Source organism: Carassius gibelio, chromosome B13, assembly GCF_023724105.1.
Source record: "Carassius gibelio isolate Cgi1373 ecotype wild population from Czech Republic chromosome B13, carGib1.2-hapl.c, whole genome shotgun sequence".
Lineage (NCBI taxonomy): Eukaryota > Metazoa > Chordata > Actinopteri > Cypriniformes > Cyprinidae > Carassius > Carassius gibelio.
The window spans coordinates 6,870,647-6,889,866 of NC_068408.1; the positions used below are offsets into that span (position 1 = coordinate 6,870,647).

At 35.6% G+C, this 19,220-nt stretch overlaps 1 protein-coding gene across 1 annotated transcript in view; it reads right to left on the reverse strand.

Moving 5' to 3' along the window:
* hpse2 (heparanase 2) overlaps positions 1 to 19,220 on the reverse strand; it is a 68,034-nt gene that overhangs the window by 36,170 nt on the left and 12,644 nt on the right. Inside the window, exon 4 of the mRNA XM_052571969.1 lies at positions 338 to 511. Coding sequence (XP_052427929.1) covers positions 338 to 511 — 174 coding nt within the window. The remainder of the gene's footprint in view (positions 1 to 337; positions 512 to 19,220) is intronic.

Below are 19,220 nucleotides of genomic sequence, written 5' to 3' on the forward strand. Positions count from 1 at the left end.
AACACATATATTCTGGATTATTTACATTACTTGTGGATTATTGTGATGTTTTCATCAGCTGTTTGGACCATTCTGACGGCACCCATTCACTGCAGAGGATCCATTGCTGAGCAAGTGTTGTAATGCTAAATTTCTTCAAAACTGTTCAGATGAACAAACAAACTCGTATACATACTGTATAGGATGGCCGTGGGGGGTTGATCAAATTTCAAGTGTGAAGTTTTGACAATTGGACACAAATTAATCACTGCTTGATGGGATAGATGCTTCCTTTTTCTTCCATAAACACAACATGTCAAAAAATATAATTTGTGAATCTGCAACGGTAAGGACTCACCATTGCCGAGCTCCCAGGAGATGTTGTATTTTTTGCCGGCGCTGTATTTGAGCAGACTCAGAGCACTGGAGGCGTTCCATGAGTTGTCAGGGTTTCTGTGCAAGGCATTCAGCCCAAAGATCAGGTGCAGTCCCGCGCAGTCGGCAAAGTTGTAAAGTTTGTCTAAAGACCTGGCTGGGAAAAAGCCAGACACAGCTGTAAAATAGATACTTTCTTTTTTTTATATCATAATAACCATTTTACATTTTAGTCTGGACTTTGGACTGTTGTATATTGACTATAAAAAAAAATACATTTATAAAACTACTGCTATCATTATTATTGTTGTTAATTATAATAAAAATATTATCATGATTAACATTTTCAGTATTATTTATTTATTTATTCATTATTACATTGAAATTTGAAACTTTAATTTAACCTTTAAATACTTCAAAACAAGAACGCACATGACTGGATAAATTTAAGAAAACTTTTGCTCTTTTGATACACAGGGTAAAAGCTAACCCACAAACAGAGCAGATTAAAGCAAATAAAAAACAGAAACGCATCAAAGAAAGTTTTCAAATTTTAAATCTGCCCCACAGACAGACATGATAATTCTGATTTTGCTAATGGACAGCCGTTGGCCGGTGTTTGGAAATTCTATCCGTTAAGAGCAGCAAAAATAAACACAAATATTTCACTACCCTTTGACTTCATTTCCTGTGTTTTAAAAGGAAGCAGATGAAACCAAGAGACACGCACATGGAGCCTCATCTTGTCCGTGATGGAAGATTCTGAGCTAAAGGTCATTTATAAAAAGTGGATACTCCGTTATTTAAAGTTGGTACCCACAGTAAAGTCTTGGTTTATTTCAAAAGTTGAGTCAACTGTATTTTTCATTTCAAGAAGCATTTTTTTCAAAGTCCCATATTCCACAAGAGTTCCCATACTCTTTCTGTCTCTGTTTATTATATATTTTGGCTAATTTTATTATGCTTTCATTTAATTTAATTTAGTGTAGCACAGCTTCAGGGAACACATTTTACTGCGTTTAAACCCCTTTTCTCAAATTACTCACCAGAATCAGCACAAAAAATTTGAAAAATGTTTGCAGATTCTGTCTGGGCATGGATTCAAGCAGCTAACATCATAGAATATTCTTGGCACTTGTGCACCGAAAAAAAAAATTGCTATTACATCTGTTTAGATATTCAGTTCATTCAATAAATATTTATGACTGCGGCATGGGCAGAAGTTCTATTTCTCTCATGAGCTTTTACGGACAGATGAATCAAAACAGAATCACTAGAACAACCAACAGGCAGATAACCAGTCAGCACGGCTAGCAATTCAAAGACAGAAATGAGCATTAGCGTGACTGCTAAACTTCAGTTTAATTGTGTAGTCGTCTTTATAGCTTTTACCACATCTTGAAACATCGACACTAACGGCAAAGTGTCATTTCTTAAATAGCCTACTTAAATACTCTAATCACATGTGCAGATGTACAAAGTCTCATAAAAAGATCCAACACCCAGCTTCCCTGGGTACCAAACTATAAAAGCTGGTCTTTTAAATCAGCACTTTAAAGCAGCAGGGAAATGTTCTAATTACAGACTCGTTAAAATATTACCATAATGAGGTCAAGATTATGTTTAATTCAAACAAGCAGTCAAACACCAATGACGGACCTTTTATCACTCTTACTTAACAGGCATTCAGACATCAAACAAATGCAGTTATGGACTTGTTTACTAGAGTTAAAAGGCTTTGATACAGTAAGCATTCCATTATATATGTATTCATTTATGTATTTAGTTATTTATTTTGCACAAAATGTTAGACAACCTTGGCAGCTCTATGGATAATTGTGGGAGTTCTGCTTGTTGTGCAGCCTTAAGCGCTGTGAGGTGATTAAAACGGCGCAGTATATCAAATACAGGTGGATAGAAAGCAGGACTGTGCTGTCAGGGCCGGGGAGGAAACAGATCCAGATGTGGGTTCGTTCCTCAGGTAACTCACAATCTCCCTCCACGTCGTACTCTGGATCAGGTAGAGAACCAGAAACCAAGTTAAATGTGCTTCATTCATTTGTAAATGCAGGGCTGATTTGTGAGTTTTTGAAATATTAGGACTTTGCTGCTCTGAATATCAGCATCAGTATTATACAGTCATGTAAACACAAGGTTTTGATGAAGTCTTGTAAACAAGAAGTTAATAAGTTAATAAAGCCAGTAACTTTCTTTATAGACAATTTGACTATTTTTTCTGCACCAACAAAACTAGTTATGATAGAAACAATCTAAACGCTTAAGATAGATAGATAGATAGATAGATAGATAGATAGATAGATAGATAGATAGATAGATAGATAGATAGATAGATAGATAGATAGACAATGTTACAGTTTTCACTCAGTTACTACTGTGCTGTAGTGTGCGTTTTTTTCTTTTCTTTGAGGAGTAAATCTCATTGATAGAACAGCTAGTTTTCCTAAAAACAGCTAGTTTGATCAGTTCCATATTGCTGAGCTACAGTAATAAGGTAATTAGTGTTTAAGCAGCATCCTGAGCCAAACTCTCCCTAGAGCTCTGAATGGACGAAGAACAACAGAGAACTCAAGTATTTCCAGAGACATCAGCTCTTTTGCTCTTATGCTCTTTCTTTCTTTATCCCTCAAGTTCTGTGGCTTTCTCTCATTCTCTCTGTTTTTCTTTCTTTTTTGACTGTTTTACTCCTTATCAGTAGTACATTTAAATAATAAAAAATGTCAAAGAGACAAAGCCTACTTGGAAGGATTAGAAAATAATGTTGAGTTTGGATAACTGTGAAGCTTTTCTCGCAGGTTAGCCTGCCACCTGTAATTCATTCTTTATCAGTAAATTAGAATAGGAATTAATCAGTAACATGCATTGCTTAATAGTTTTAATCATTATTTTACTCACACAAAGAGCCTAACTCTCAAGATCACATCTTATGTTTTGAATTAGATTTTAGTTTATTCAAAAGCATTTAAACTCCATTTATGCGTCATACGAACACATATATGTAGTTTGTAAGCGAAACAACAGCAGACTCCCACCGATGTGTTTCCATTGCAGACTCAGAACTGGGAGTCTGTATAGAAAACAAAGTGATTTCTGGAATATTAAATTAAAGGGATGGTTCTCCCAAAAACTTTCTGTCATTTACTCACCCACAAGTTGATTTAAATCAGTAACCTTTCTTCTGTTGAGCACAAAAGAATGTTGAGGGTAGCCACTGACTGAAGTCAAAATATAAAAATATCAACGGACAAAAGAAACTCAAACACGTTTGGAACAACTGTCCCTTTAAGTATTTATATTATTAACAGCCATAAATCATAAAATGGTCATCATGGGTGTGCCATTGATTATTATCACAAACTAAAGCACAACATATGTCTATTTTTCAAACAATGGACCTCATTCATGACACACAAGCAAAATACCTTTTTGGAAATTGTTTATAATGATGTTCTGATGTAAATTTTGGGGTTTGTGAATTATTTGTATTTGTAAAAAAAAATGCTTCTTATAAAAGGCGAGTAAAATATCCAAATATCTTGTGTTCTTTTAGACACTACATTTTGATAGCACGATAAATATATATTTCAGTAATAAACAAAAATGACTGAAAACTGTGTTGTCCATTATTATTATTATTATTAGCACTTTTAACTCTTATCAATATCTGAGATTTAGGAAGAGGTTTTTTTTTTCTGGAAGGCCCATTTTATGCACAATTTCCTCCACATTTTTGCTGATCATATTTCAGAACGTTTTATGAATGCGGCACAATGAGTGAGTAGTGCACTTCACTGCATGGCAATAAAAATGTACTCATACTTTTGCTACACAGCACTGCACAGCTTAGCTAGTGTGAATACCGTAGTTTGTTAATATGGGTGCCAAAATAAATATGCACCACATACACTGCTTTTGTGTGCTGTGTGAAACAGGCCTTGGTTACAAAACGCTGCCAAGGAGCTCTTCGATAACTTTGGCTAATGTAGTGCAACTATGAGTATGAACGCATGGATGTATTTAAAAAAATGGTGCCTTTGAAGTCTCTTGGAGTCGACTGTGTGAACTTTTGTAGCAAGTTCAGCAACTGCTGAACCCAATGAGTAGAACTAAAGTGCCGGATCCCCCCTCTCCCAATGTAATGGAAACAGAAAGGGGTCTGGATATTGTCAGGGTAGCTATCTGATCACAGACATAAGACTCCCATAACAAACTGGACTGCACCAGAGCGCTACGGCTCATTTCTGAGCCAGCTTATTTCCATTCATGACACGTGATTACCTACAGCAACTATCAGGACATGTACACCCAAAATCCCAAAAAGAGATCAAAGCACTTCCATAACAGGAAAACATCTCTAAATCCATGACTATAGGGCTCTTTCCATAGAAGATGTTTTCAAGTGGAGAAAAAAAACTATGAGAAGTAAACTGCATGTTTGCTACACAGTAAAGTCCAAAAGACTGAGCAAAAAATGCGATATTTCTCTCATTTATATTATATTTTGATTTCGCAATGCAGCATCAGATGTTTGGACCTCTCTGTATGTTTTAAAAAACAATATGTGGCCCATTTCATAAAATGAATTAAAAAAGGCCAGATTGCTTTTATAATCATACGCCACATGTACATGCTGTTCACATTCCTCACCATGTAATCAATTCTAATTGCACGCAAGCCCCTCTCACAGAATCCCATTACATGGGACGCAATTACATTAATTACATGGGATGCATTCTTCAGCGTTCATATCAAAAGGACAGTGGAGAAGTCATGTGGGCTTGTGTTACACCTAAACACTAAAGGAAATGTACACTTGTACACTACTGAACACTTCAGAGCAAATGATGAAGCTGCTTTTAAGTGAGATATGCCAAATGAGCGATGCAAACAAATTTAGCTAAGTGGATTTTGATTATACAGTAAAGATAACCAGATAAATTATAGCACAACTTTAAAAAAATCTGTGAACTTTAAATAAAAAATTACTTGTCTGCTTTAATTGAACTACAATATTTATATAGCAAGTTTATTTTCTATAAAAGTTAGCTATGTCTATCTGAAATCTGAAACACATGACAAATTAATAACTTATTACAGTGCATAGATAGCAAGACAGTTAACAACAGAAATAATTCTTAAAATACAAAAGAGCATTATCTATATTACCAGAGTGGTATGATCTTAAGAATAATGGATCTTTAGTGGAAATGACAGAACCTCTAACATCAGTGCAGTCTTTCCATTACACAAAAGGTTCTTTATAGAGGAAAAAGTTTCTCTGGAGAGCCCAAATGGTTCTTCTGCAATCAATGCGAAAATTCCATTTTGAAATCTTTGTTTTTAAGAGTGTACTTTGCAGGCATTAAAAGTAATCAAGGTTGTACATGAAAACAAAGTGTGGGGAGTTCAATCAGTCATTCGCTTTTAATTTGTTTATTTAGCTACATGAACTGTCTAAACACCGATTAACTTGAATGAATCAGACTTTCCACAGTAATTTGGATTCATCTTAATGAACCAAATCTTTTGAATCAGTTCAAAAATTTGTTCAGATTAGCTGATCGATTCTTGAGTGATTTTACCTGTGACATCATTACTCCAGTTGGTGGCCACAAGTAAGTGTGCAATAAGCTCATTAAAACACTCAACAAAAAAAATTTAAAATAATTCACTTTTCATTGGCTCATTTAGCTATATGAACTGTAAAAATACATTGATTATTAACTTGAATTAATCAAACTTTCCACAGCAATTTGGATTTATCCTAAAGAAATCAATTTCCGATTAGTTGATCGATTCGTTGAGTGATTTTACATGTGGCATCGTTACTCCAGTTGGTGAAGACAATTTGTCTAGACAATCTATTCCAAAATGTATTTGAATCATACTGTACACCTATTTTTTCTACAAGTAAAAAAATACAATTTGACAAAATAAACTATTGAAAAACAAAAATAACCTAAATAATTGAACAAAATCCTTATCTCATTTTAATTTGCGTATAGTCAAAAAGTGATTTTGGTTAACGAAATACGAATCAGTGCATGGAAGTGAACGATTCGTTCACCTAAGATCTGTAAATCAGTGAAACGAATGATCATCAATAATTTAAGCATGTGCTATTGCTCCCTAGACATAGTTTAGTCGATATAGCCACAGACCATTTACATTTCTTCATACAGTGTAAGAAATGAGTAATCACTGGTTCCGCATGTTAAGCTCTCTGTGTTGCTAAACTGTGAGAGAGCTTTTCAGTCATTGGAAGTTAATGCTATTATTTAGCTTATTTTAATTCCCAGCTCTCTTTAAAGCAATTTCAAGTTTAATTGTTCAATTGCAGTGGAAAAATAACCATGGCTAATTATGACTAATGACTACGGATGCCGGACAAATCCTCGGTTTGTGAAGAGGACGGATACTATCCCGACCCTCCATCAACGCTCCTTTCGAGCAAAAGAAAACACCACATCACTACGTGCATTACTTAGTGCTCAGTTTTATAGGCGCGCTCTTTTAAACCATTACAATGGCGACCTGCTTAGTTACTAAAACGTTAAACAACAACTAATATCCTGTTAAATCGTAATGAAAGGCTTCTGAACTCACTTTCCATTCAATTTTTCAACCACACAAGCTTGCTGTTATTCCAGCACTCAGGAGCAAGACTCAATCCCACCGCACATCAGTTTTAGGAGGGATCGGTTTGAGGCATTTCAGAGACCCCCATCAAAGCGCTCCAGTGATGTACGACAGGCTTCCCTTCTAAATAAGTGCTAGGAAAAATGAGGTGAAAATATGGTTTCAATAGTTGGGCTGTGCCTGTGGTAGTCTGTAGCACACGGTCCGTGTCACACAAACCCAAGTGCACTCGTGTTTATAAATACAGAATTACACAGAGACCCTGGTTTGATAGGGCTTGATACACACTCAAAACCGCTCAGGTCAAACCACTTTTGTGTTTGGGAAGAATGCAAACTATGAAGACACCTGTTTTTAATTCAATATGGCGTGTTTGGACTGCGTACACAGCTATCTATGAGCTTTACGTCTTTATTGTTCTTATGGCACATCGAAAAGTATGTAACTTGTGCACAGAAGGCCACATTATTTTGTGTGCATATGCACACATACATGCGTGAGTATATACATGTCTGTGCATGTGTATGTACATGTGTCTGGCCATGTGGCTGGCAGTGAAGGAGAGCAAGAGCTGACTGATATGTTAACATCTCAGAACACACTCTGGTGTATAAACATCCACACACGTTTGTGTACACTAATTAATCTTCCCCGTGAGGCTGCCTCATGCATAAGCACATGGTTCGGGCAGTGCAGGACTGCCGCGCTGGACTTTGATTTCCTGCTAGTGTCAACAGTCCTGGGTGCAGGACTGATTGGAGCTGCATTTGATGAATTCAAAGACGAGCGCGTGTGCCAAATTACATCAACCGCTTTAAAATGTCTTATATAAGATCCAAATTCAAACCAAAACCACTTGTGGGGGCAAAGTTGACCAAGAGACTGCACCAAGACTTTCTAAACATGTCCTTCAAGTATTAGTGTTGAAATGCATTATTGTGACATGAAATCAGACCTGCGATAAGAATCATAAGCCGAAACCTAAAAATGTAAATATCTTGTCTTCCAATTTGAATCTTTCACAGCGAGTTTTTTTTTTTTTCATTTTCTCGGATGTGAAATACTGCCTTCAAGACCTTCTGGAAAGTTTGCACTTGTGAGCTTGAAAGTCATATATACCACATACCTAAGTGTTGGTGAGAAAAATATTCAATTTACTTGATCAAAAACACAGTAAAAATAATGTTGTAAACCATTATGAACATGTTTTTATATTTCTATTTTAATATATTTGATCATGTAATTTATTCTTGTGAAGGCAATGCTGAATTTTCAGCAGACATTATTCCAGTCTTTATTGTCACGTGTCACGTATTACTATTAAATACATTTTTATTACAAAATTAAGAAGCAAATTACAGTATATTTTCTGAAAGGTATGATGTCCATTTCCTAAACAGGGTTTTTATAAAAAAATATATATAATAATGATAAATATTAGAATTACATCCTCAAACACATAGATATACCCCATTCATATTAATGCTATGTCCACCATGTCATGTTTATGTCCACTCTATCGGATCTAAATGGGCGACAGGGTGGACATTTTTAGCTTCAATTAGCATATTAGCTTAAAAAAACTGACCTGCTAAATATTTAATCTGATTGTTGAAGAGAATTTAATTTTACATATTTTGAAAATACTGTATTCAAATCATTTCTGGCATATTTTAAGCTCTGGGGTAGACATGTTAAGCTTTGGAGAAAGCAAGTAAGTAAACTCATACGAAGAAAATTTCTCAATTTAGTCAAAGTCATCAACTTATTCACCTCAGCCGTTGAAATTCCTGCCACTGAAGAGACAAAAAATCTGTTGTCCTGATGTCACTAAAGGGTATTGCATTTTCTTAAAGGGGCAGATTCCCCAATAAGACAGGGTGGACAACCATTCAAGGGACATGGACAAACTCTTATTTTGTTATTAAATTAAAATATAGTTTTTATTACCAAATGATCAATACACTCAGATGAGTAAACTCTTATATTACAAAATATTAATAAGAGAACTATATTTTATAATTGTATGATTTGACAATATTCTACTATCATTCCAATTTAATGAGCAGTGCATGGGACAAAGCAAAATAACATGGATCATCTTACACAAAACTAAAATAAAATCTAGAAAATGTATCTAAAGAGCCAAGTAATGCTTTTGAATGTATAAAACAAAGCCTAATATAACACACCCTTCATAGTCATTTTTATGTTAAGTTATCATGGCAAATGGGTTATTTATGTACAGGACACCAAAAGGCACCCTACAGTGAAATACCAAAAATTTTTACTGTCACTTTTTATCAATAAAAGTATTTTGTATTAGAACATATCATTTCAATAAAAAATCCAATGCCAAATAAGATAGGGGAGATTGTTTGCATAAATGAAGATGTGCTTGCTTCCCCTCACAGACACGGAGAGCCAGTGGTTAGTTTTGTGTTGCCAGACGTTTTACTGTCAGCATAAGGTCAAATCCAGTTTCAAATCTAGATGGAAAAAATTTAAAGTGACAGTTTGTTTTGTTATATGCCATTTAAAATAAAAAGACTAGTTGAATGCAGCTGTTAAACTGCAGGTGTGAAAATGGTGATAGTTCAGTCCATTCAATTCTTTTTAGTGAATCAGATCAAGCAAAAAATATATAAACAGTATAACAAGTACATACAAGATTATGACTTAAAGGTAGCATTGTTCATAATAACAGATCTTCAAAGAAAGAGAGAGTTCATTATCAGTCAGCATAATTATTATGTCATCATTTGAAAGGTTTAAAGAGGTTTGCATTTGTTTGTGGTGTCAGGGAGACACGATAAATATGAGAACATAGGAAGATCTCTCAAAGATTTTCACTTTAATTTCTGCACAGAAATGATCAGGTGAGCATTGAAGAGCCACGGGCTACATTTATAATCACTGCAAGGAACAGCAAAAATAATTCAAAACCAGTTGTCTTCAGCAATCTTTCAGGATAATACAATTATGCCATAATCTGATAATCATAATCTGATGCTTGATGAATGAAACAATTACAGCATAGCACTAGAAACAACCCTAAAGCCATGGATTTGATTCCTCAGGAACCAAATTAGCTAAAAATTAACTAAAATGTCTACTTTGAATCTAATGCAAGTTTCTTAAAATTAAAATGACTGCCAAATGCATAAATGTGTAATAGCTTCAAATTTAGATTATCCAATAAGAGTCATAACTAAATAGGCCTTTTCACAGGCCATTCTCATCTCAGGACTGAGCAGCTCCTTCACATACAGTACCTGCCAACAGATCCTAATTACCTAATAATGTCGTAATTACACCAGGATCTATTTAAAGAGACAGCGCAGATAAGAAGGGTGAGGCACTGGAAAGCCCTTGAGCTGTTTTACATCACCTCTTCAAAGGATTTCCTTCCTCAGACAACAGAATCAGTGCGACCTGTCCTTCACAGAAAACATACAGATCGCCTGCCTTCGTCTTTCAGCTCTGTGGGAGCTACAGGAACGGTTTCATTTACACGCAAGCCACTCTCACACAAAAGGAACCCCAGTGACATGTTTGTTTGTGTTTTTCAGCTCTAAGTGACAGGATGTTTCATGAATCGTCTTTATGCAGTAAATCATCGTCTGGGAATGTAAGCGCTTGCAATAATGCGGAGTATATAGATTTGAGGGAAGAAGAAGAAAAAAAAAACATCTGTCCAGTAAGCTTAGCTGGTCCTCTCCAAGTAAAATCATCTGAGGCTGAAAGAAGATGAGTAGATGGCGCTGACCCGATACATGAAGCGTGAAGGATACAACGTACTATGCAAAATTCCCTAAATGGCAAGCAATAATTCAAAACAGCTCTCCGGTATCTGAACAAATGTTCTTTGTGATTAAATACTGCACCATTGAAGAACATATCAATGCCAAAAAAGATGGGGAAGATAGTATGTGAAGATGTGCTTGCTTCCCCTCACAGACATGGAGAGCCAAAGGTTAGTTTTGTGTTGCCAGACGTTTCACTGTCAGAATAAGGTCAAATCCAATTTTTGGTCTAGATGGAAAATGCAAAGTGACAGTTAGTTTTGTCATGTGCCACTTGAAATCAGAAAGGCTAGTTAAATGTAGTAGTTAAACTGCAGTAGTGAAAATGGTGCCTTTAGTGGCAATATATACTGAATATTAGGGTTTATTACATAAATAAAGTCCATTAAATATTTTTGCTTGTGTTCACTAAATGCAAAAAACTGTTCTACTGTATTTTATTTCTTGCATTGAACATTCAGAATATATTGGCTACAAGGGCTGTTTGGTTGAAAATCAAACTTTTTTTAGCCATTTTAGAGCAAATATATAAATACTGAGATATACAACATATATACAATATAGATTTATAATAACTGTTACACTGTTAAGTAATACTTAACATTTTGGTAACACTTTAGAATAGGTAACACCTATTAGTTGCATATTAGCATGCATATTACTAGAATATTAGCCATATATTGGTAATAATTAAGAACATATTAATGTTTTATTCTACTTGACCTTATTCTACATCCCTAATATTACACAATATCTACACCTAACAACTACCTTACTAACAATTAATAAGCAGAAAATTAAGAATTTATTGAGAGAAATGTCGTAGTTAATAGTTAACAAGTGAACAAATTAACAAATTCTAAAGTGTTACCGTTGTTGTTGTTTTTTGCTTTGTTTTTAAATAATTAATCTGTATTTAGCATGGATGAATGAAATTGATTGGAACTGACAGTAAAGACATTTATTGTTACAAAAAAATAATATTTTCAAATAAATGCTTTTCTTTTGAAGTATATTTAATCAAATCTTTTTAAAACAATGGTTTGCAAAAACATATTGCGATAATAACGGTGATAATGATAAGAAATGTTTCTTGATTTCTGAAGGATCATGGGACACTGACTCACTTAGAATATATTTAAATAGAAAACAGTTATTTTAAATTGTAATCATGTTTCGCAATATAACTATATTTACTGTATTTTTGATCAATAAATCCAGCCTTTATGAGCACATAAGACTTCTTTCAAAAACAAAAATCTTACCGACAGCAGTCTCAAAAGGCTTAAAAATGTCAAGATATTTTATAACCCTAATCATGACCGAATTTCATGATGCATCACATCATTTTCGAAAGAATCATAATTAACCATTGTCCATGCAAATATTTACACCCCTACTGATTACAGTTTACACAGCGTATGAGTCAAAACACCAAATCCACCACCAAGCAAAACAGACAAACCACCTGCACCAGTTATCAAATATGGAACTCGTTTTCTGGAATTATTCCTCCATATACGCAGGACATGTTGAAATGATGAGTTACCGTAATGACTCATCTTCAGTCGCTGACCTCAACTCTGCATCAGAGGTACAGACGTAAATAGCAGTTAGGTCTCTGTAGTAACTGTGTCTGACAACGCTGGAATAGACTTCAGTACTGCGACGCATGTTTCCACCAGATGCTCTCTCAAAAGAACAGAGCATTTTTCCAAGCATTTTACCTCAATAAATACCTTCCAAAGATACAAGCCATCAAAACATTGGTCTTGGGTTCCAATTGTAAATTCTCAAGTACCGTAGACAGATCACGCTTACCCTAGTCAAACATGTCAGCCGCCTGAAACAGACATCAGCTCGTCTGACTTCACTGCACAAGTGTAACGCGTCTGCTGAAGCTTCAAAAACAACCTCGAAGCAAAGCAATTTCACAACTTGATCTCACAGACCTCTGTCTTTGTCTTGTTCTTTATATTTATAAACCTTATAATGCAATTTCAAGAGGATCTAATTTAAATTTGAGGTACACATAGACTGAATTTGTTTTTTTAATTTTCACTCAAAAGTTTCACATTTAATTACAAGAAAAGGAAAGTAAATAAAATTGCATGTAAAATGTTGACGTAGAAATAGTCACTACATGTAAAACATAACCTTTGTTTTGTCTACAACACTTTACTTAAAGCCTTTTTTAATGCATTATAAAAGTAGTTAAATGCATTAATTATGCATTTTAACACACCTTATAATGCATTGTACAATCTCATGAAAAAACTGTAGCCACAGTTAATTCATCATAAATTCATTGTTACACTATGCATTTTTAATTCCGCTATAATTATTTACGACAAGATATAAATGTATTACAATTCACATTATTACACTGCATTATAGCCTGAATAACCATTTATAATGCATTATACATAAAGGTTTTCAGTGAGTGTATTCGCAGTGCGTGCACACAATCGGACAGATACTTAAAGGGATGGTTCACTTTCCAATTAAATTTTGATATGTTTTAGCTTACCTCAAGGACATCCAAGATGTAGGTTTCTTTGTTTGCGCAGTATTTCCCATTTTGATATTTTTAGGTTAAACCGTTCTTGTCTGTGACTCAGATAATGGAGGTCTATGGTCACCACTAGGGCTGAAACGATTCCTCGAGTAACTTGAGTAACTCGATTACAAAAAATGATAGAGGCAAATTCCTCTGCCTCTAAGCTTCCTTTAATTTATTTTAAATCTCACGTCAGGTTCTTTCACAATGATTTTTTAAATGTGAAAACGCATTTACGTCACCCAGAAAGCAGAAGGAAACAAGCGCTGCGTCCGAAATCGCATACTGCAAGGAGTCAGCAGTGTTTTGATTTGAGGGCGCGGGCAAACGTAAAGAGAACGTCGTGGCGTGTGTCTATTGCAAGAAAGAGCTGGCATACCACAACTAGGGCCCTATGATTTCCGCAATGCAGAAAACGCGGAGGGAATCGCGGAATCCAGTCATAAAAACGGAATTTACAGTTTAACATGGAATTGCACGGAATTCACCACATTTTTAATGAATTAATCAAAAATAGGTCATTGCACTTACATCAAATCACGATATGGACTAATATCTGTAAACATTAAGCCGGAACAGTCTATTTAAATATGAATCCTGCATGTGTCTGTGTGTTAATGAATGGAGCAGAAGTGCTTCTTCATTCATTAAACACACTGTCCTCTCACTAAATAAGGATGTGAACACATGAACATGATGCTCTGACAGTCATTTCATGAGCATTTGACCGTTTGATTTGAGTAAAACTAGCGTCACATCAACTACACAGAACTGTAAAGGTACAGTATGTCAACCCGTCAAAATAAAAGTCCGGTTAAAGACTATTGTTCAATCCAACATTTTTTTATTTTTTTTTATTTAATCACACAACATTTCTTCCATGTTTTATTTTTAATAGTAAATCCCCTTTGTTTACCAAAAAGCTGTTAATTTTAATTAAGCAAAAACACATATTATCCAATTACTCGATTCATCGATTACATTTTTGGTAGAATACTCGATAACGAAAATATTGGATAGCTACAGCCCTAGTCACCACCTCAAAGAGCATGCACAGAGAAGTCCAAATTAAACAATTAAGTACACATTGATGACCTAAGACACTCAACGAGTGGTTTGTGTAAGAAAACGAACAGTATTTATATCGTTTTTACCTCTTGTACACAACCACGTCCAACTGATATGAGGGCGCGCGTGCTTCCTGATGTCGTGACTCGTGTGACGTTTGCGCATGCTCTGGCTTAATCTGTGCAAGCGCGGAAAGCCCCGGAAGTTATCTCTATCGCGTGTACGTCACTCATTGTTTACACTTAATGTCTATGGTTTACACAGAGATTTTGAAAGTGTTACCTTTCACTGTGAAGATCTAAACATATTTAGATGTACAGGAAATTGCAATGGAAGACGATTTCAATATATCAACAGACAACGTTGAATTTTTTTCACAACCATATTTATTTGAACCAGAAAACACAGATCAAGTATTCAGAGTGATGGAGGAAGCATCCGCTGCAGCAGCATGTCTTCAGGCCTCAGAGAGACAGAGATCTCTTCAAAATTGGTGGTGTTTTAGTAGCAAGTGTTATGTGTTAAGTGGAGAGCATATGTTGTCACAAATGGAACAACTACAAGATGACGACGAGGACATTGACAGTATCGCATCACACACCTGCCTGACTTAAGATCCTGAGTTTTCTCCACTGGTGAGTCGCAGCGTTTTACACGTTGTGTTTTGTTTGCCACGTATAAACTGGTGGCGACGTCCAATGCCAGAGGGACCCAATGGCACGCTTTCAATAGAGTAAGTAATGTGTTGTATTTTTACTATAATCGCAACGATTATAGGGTGCATTATAAACAAATTAATTAATTACAATTACTGTATTATATTTCAGATTGGTGGCGTATCGTGTGGTAAACAATAAACAATGAGTGACGTACACATGCGAGAGATCACTTCCGGCGCTTTCCGCGCTTGCGCAGACTAAGCCAGAGCGCGCAACACGTCACACACCAGGAAGCACGCATGCCCTCAGATCAGTTGGAAATGCTTGTGTACAAGAGGTAAAAACGATTTAAATACTGTTCGCTTTCTTACACAAACCACTCATTTCGTGTCTTAGGTCATCAATGTGTACTTACGATGGGGAACTGTTCAATTTGGACTCCTCTGTGCATGCTCTTTGAGGTGGTGACAATAGACTTACATTATATGAGTCACAGACAAGAAAGGTTTGACCTAAAAATATCAAAATGGAAACTACTGCGGAAACAAAGAAACCTACATCTTGGATGTCCTTGAGGTAAGCTAAAACATATCAAAATTTTATTTGAAAGTGAACCATCCCTTTAAACGTTCAATTTTTAAGTTTCATCAGCTCCTAAAATGCAAATACATTTATGTCTTCCTAAATCTTTACAAATATTGTGGTTATTTTGTATGAATTCGTGATGTGATTAGTACAGTACCATTAAGATGAAAGAGGGAAAGCGAGAACTGCTAAAATTTAAATGTGTATCTTGAATGCAATGTCCACCACTTAGATAAAAGCATCTGCCAAATGCATAAATCAATCTATTTATATATGAAATCCTGTGCATTCAATTCATCAACATATGTCCATCTCTGAAGCTCTACGGTACAAAGTTTTTCCATTTATAAAAGCTGTTCATATATTAATTTTGAATGTAACACTATCCCAGCATTATTTTTTAAGAATCTAGAATCACACTTGCATAAACACCTCCAAAGAGCAATGGGATCATGTTGGTGACATTGACAACGCCATTATTAAAATGTTCAGCACTCGAAGCGGCTGCTAATTGTGCTAATAAAAGTAGCACAATGGGGCTCCAGCACAGTAGAGGTGCTCTGTTGGCCTTGTGCTGTGCTCAGTCAATGGGCCCTCTCCATCTGCCTTTGCTTAGAGCCGTTAGGTCTTGTCACTCAGGTTTAAGGTGAACAAAATAAAGCAGAGGGGTTTTGGTTAGCCCCTCCTGACTGGAGGCTGTTTTAAAGCACTCCAGACTGCCACAGAAAACTCAATTTTACTTTTCCTACCCATGTTCACTAGACCAGAGCAAATTTCATTACATGTTTATGGACTTATAAAAATTCTTGCAGAATACAGCTTTATTCACACGTGGTTTCATCGAAGCTTGCAGAATCTGATGTGCGTTGAGGTCTTCGAACCGTTGTTGCAGTGCTGACATTTAGCCACATATTTTAGTTTCATCCAGTTTAGCTGAATCCAGTTCAAAGCTTGATAGATTTCAGCTTTCTAATAGTGCACCCTGATAGGGAACAGATCAACAAATCACAAATCTGTGAATGTGGTGAAAGATCTGGGCCGCTTACCCAAAGGTTCTAGTTTCAGACCGCAGAAAGGGTATTTGAATGATTCTTCCTACAAAAATGAAAATTCTGTTCCTCACCTTTGTGTTGTTCCAACTTCCAACCCTGTAATACTTTCTTCATTATGTGGAACACAAAAATACATATTCAAAATAATTTCCGAGCTGTTTTATTTATTTATTTTTTCCTTACAGTGACGGTTGTTGCCACCATTCACTTTTTTATTGTATGTTGCTTAATAGCTGTTTTTGTGTTCCATGGAAGAAATTATGTCATAAAGCTTTGAAATGACATAAAGTTGAGTACATTTGTGGCAACTATCTTTTAAATGAATGCTTTTGTAGATTTTTTTTTTTTACTATTCCTTTGCCAAAACATATTTTACTTTATTTAACTGGGGAAAATAGCCATAAAGTGTTTTTTTTTCCCCCAGTGATATGAATTTATGCTTTAGTCATAGTAATAATATGATATAAAGATATTGTACATGCTGTTCAGAAAAAGCCTTTATTCCAAACCTTTAGTGCTTTTGGAAAACACCCTCTCCCCTAACAAACACTCTCCTTAACCCCCCCCCCCCCCACACACACACACACACACACACAAACAAACACACAAATGCACAATTGTGTTTGTATGGTTAGTCTGAGCAGCAATAGTTCTACATTCCACATGTCAATATTCAGGCTTCTGGCAAATTCTCTGGATTTACAAATAAACAAATAGCTGGGCAGGAATGGGAGAAATTGGAGACTGCAAATGAATTTCATTTCTTGTTCCTTCCTTCTCTTTCAACTAAAAATAGAATCCACTTTTCTAAGTTGCATAAAATGTATACAACATTATTTGTCATCTAACAACGAGACTTTTCCTACAGGAAAAAAAAAAAAAAAACAGAAATGAAAGCATTTTTGGCTGTTCTGCACAGTAGATCCTAGATTTGCAAACATAAGCTTGGCATCACACTCTCTAAATCAAAGAGCAAAACTTTGTAAATGTTTTTTGGACAGACACCTTCCTATCGTTCTTATCAATAGTAATATCTAGGAATTGTGCAATGACCTCATTTGGCCTTGGCCCACTAGTGTTAAAGCGTGATCTCAGTCTCAGATGCCACACCTATGGTCCACTCACTAATCCATATGGCAAACAAAAATATGGCAAAAGCTAGATGAAAAAAGACCGTTCCAATCTGATTGGCCGACACATCCAACAAAAGTCGTATTGCACTTCTTCTGTAAAGCGCTTTGTTAACACTACTTTTAAAAGGTAAGCTTTACTTACTTAGCGACAGAATTAATCACTGGTTTTGTAGGAGCTGACATCAAACCTACTCCGGGTTTTGTTACTTAATGGCAAGCAGAATTGGAAAGGACATCAAAATCCTCCGACATATTTGTTTAGAAATGTTTTGTACTTGTAAAAGGTGTTTGATCAACGCATATTTCTCTCCTGATTCAGACTTTTTCACTGGAGAACGCTATATTATGGATATCGGTCTTGTATTTTAGCAACGGTTTGCTTATGTGTGATGTCCTGGCTTGCCGATCATGGTTGTGGTTCTGGCCTCGGTATTGATCCTGGGACAAAAAAATTACACACAAGAGTTATAATCAAAAATGACCTCAGCGAGAAGCATCCGAATGATTAATGATCCCCGACCGGTATTGCAGGAGCAGAACAACTACTGACAAAGAAAATAAAAATGAATAATACCCTCTTCACGGGTGGTAACATCCGGATCTGGCCAGCTCCTCACATAATTCACATATCTTTGGGCAGTTTTAATAAATTTCTGCAGCAGACCCACTGAGCTTGGGGTCTCTGTTCAGAGTGAACAGTCCAAGGAAGAGTTCAGCAGCTGTACTATTAAAAAATACTCCAGGAGAAAAGAGTAACCTGATACACGTTGGAGTGAGAACACAAATCAGATGAGACGTTCATGAGCCACAAATCTCTCCTGTGTCTGAAACATCACAGAACCACGCATGACGGCGAGAAAGACAGAGCCAGGAGCCTGTGATCAGCCAGAATATGAAAATAGCAGACTGACATATACTTACTTTCCTGTACTGTGATCTTTACTGGATCAGATCTTCAAGCAGAATACAATCCACATCCCATCCTATCCTATTCTGAAACGCTATATCAAAATTAAAGGTATGCAACAAATGAATAAACTAACTGACATCATGTGAAAAAGGTATTTTAGTGAGCTAAACAGTCTATGCTTTTTATAACTTCTGTAATTTCTGGCACACTTTATATTCATGAGTTTGAACTTGATGCCACAGAGGAAGAAATTCAACAACGTCACACAAAGGAGATTCAATACTCCATTTATGAAAAGCATTTACAGTAGGTTGTGCAACAAAAAAAAATACACTGGTAATAAATCCAAAATTTTGACTAATTGTGCCAAAAAGTCTCAATAATTTAGACTATGTATTCTATACATTTTGGTTGTTATGTAAAATACATTTTGTCT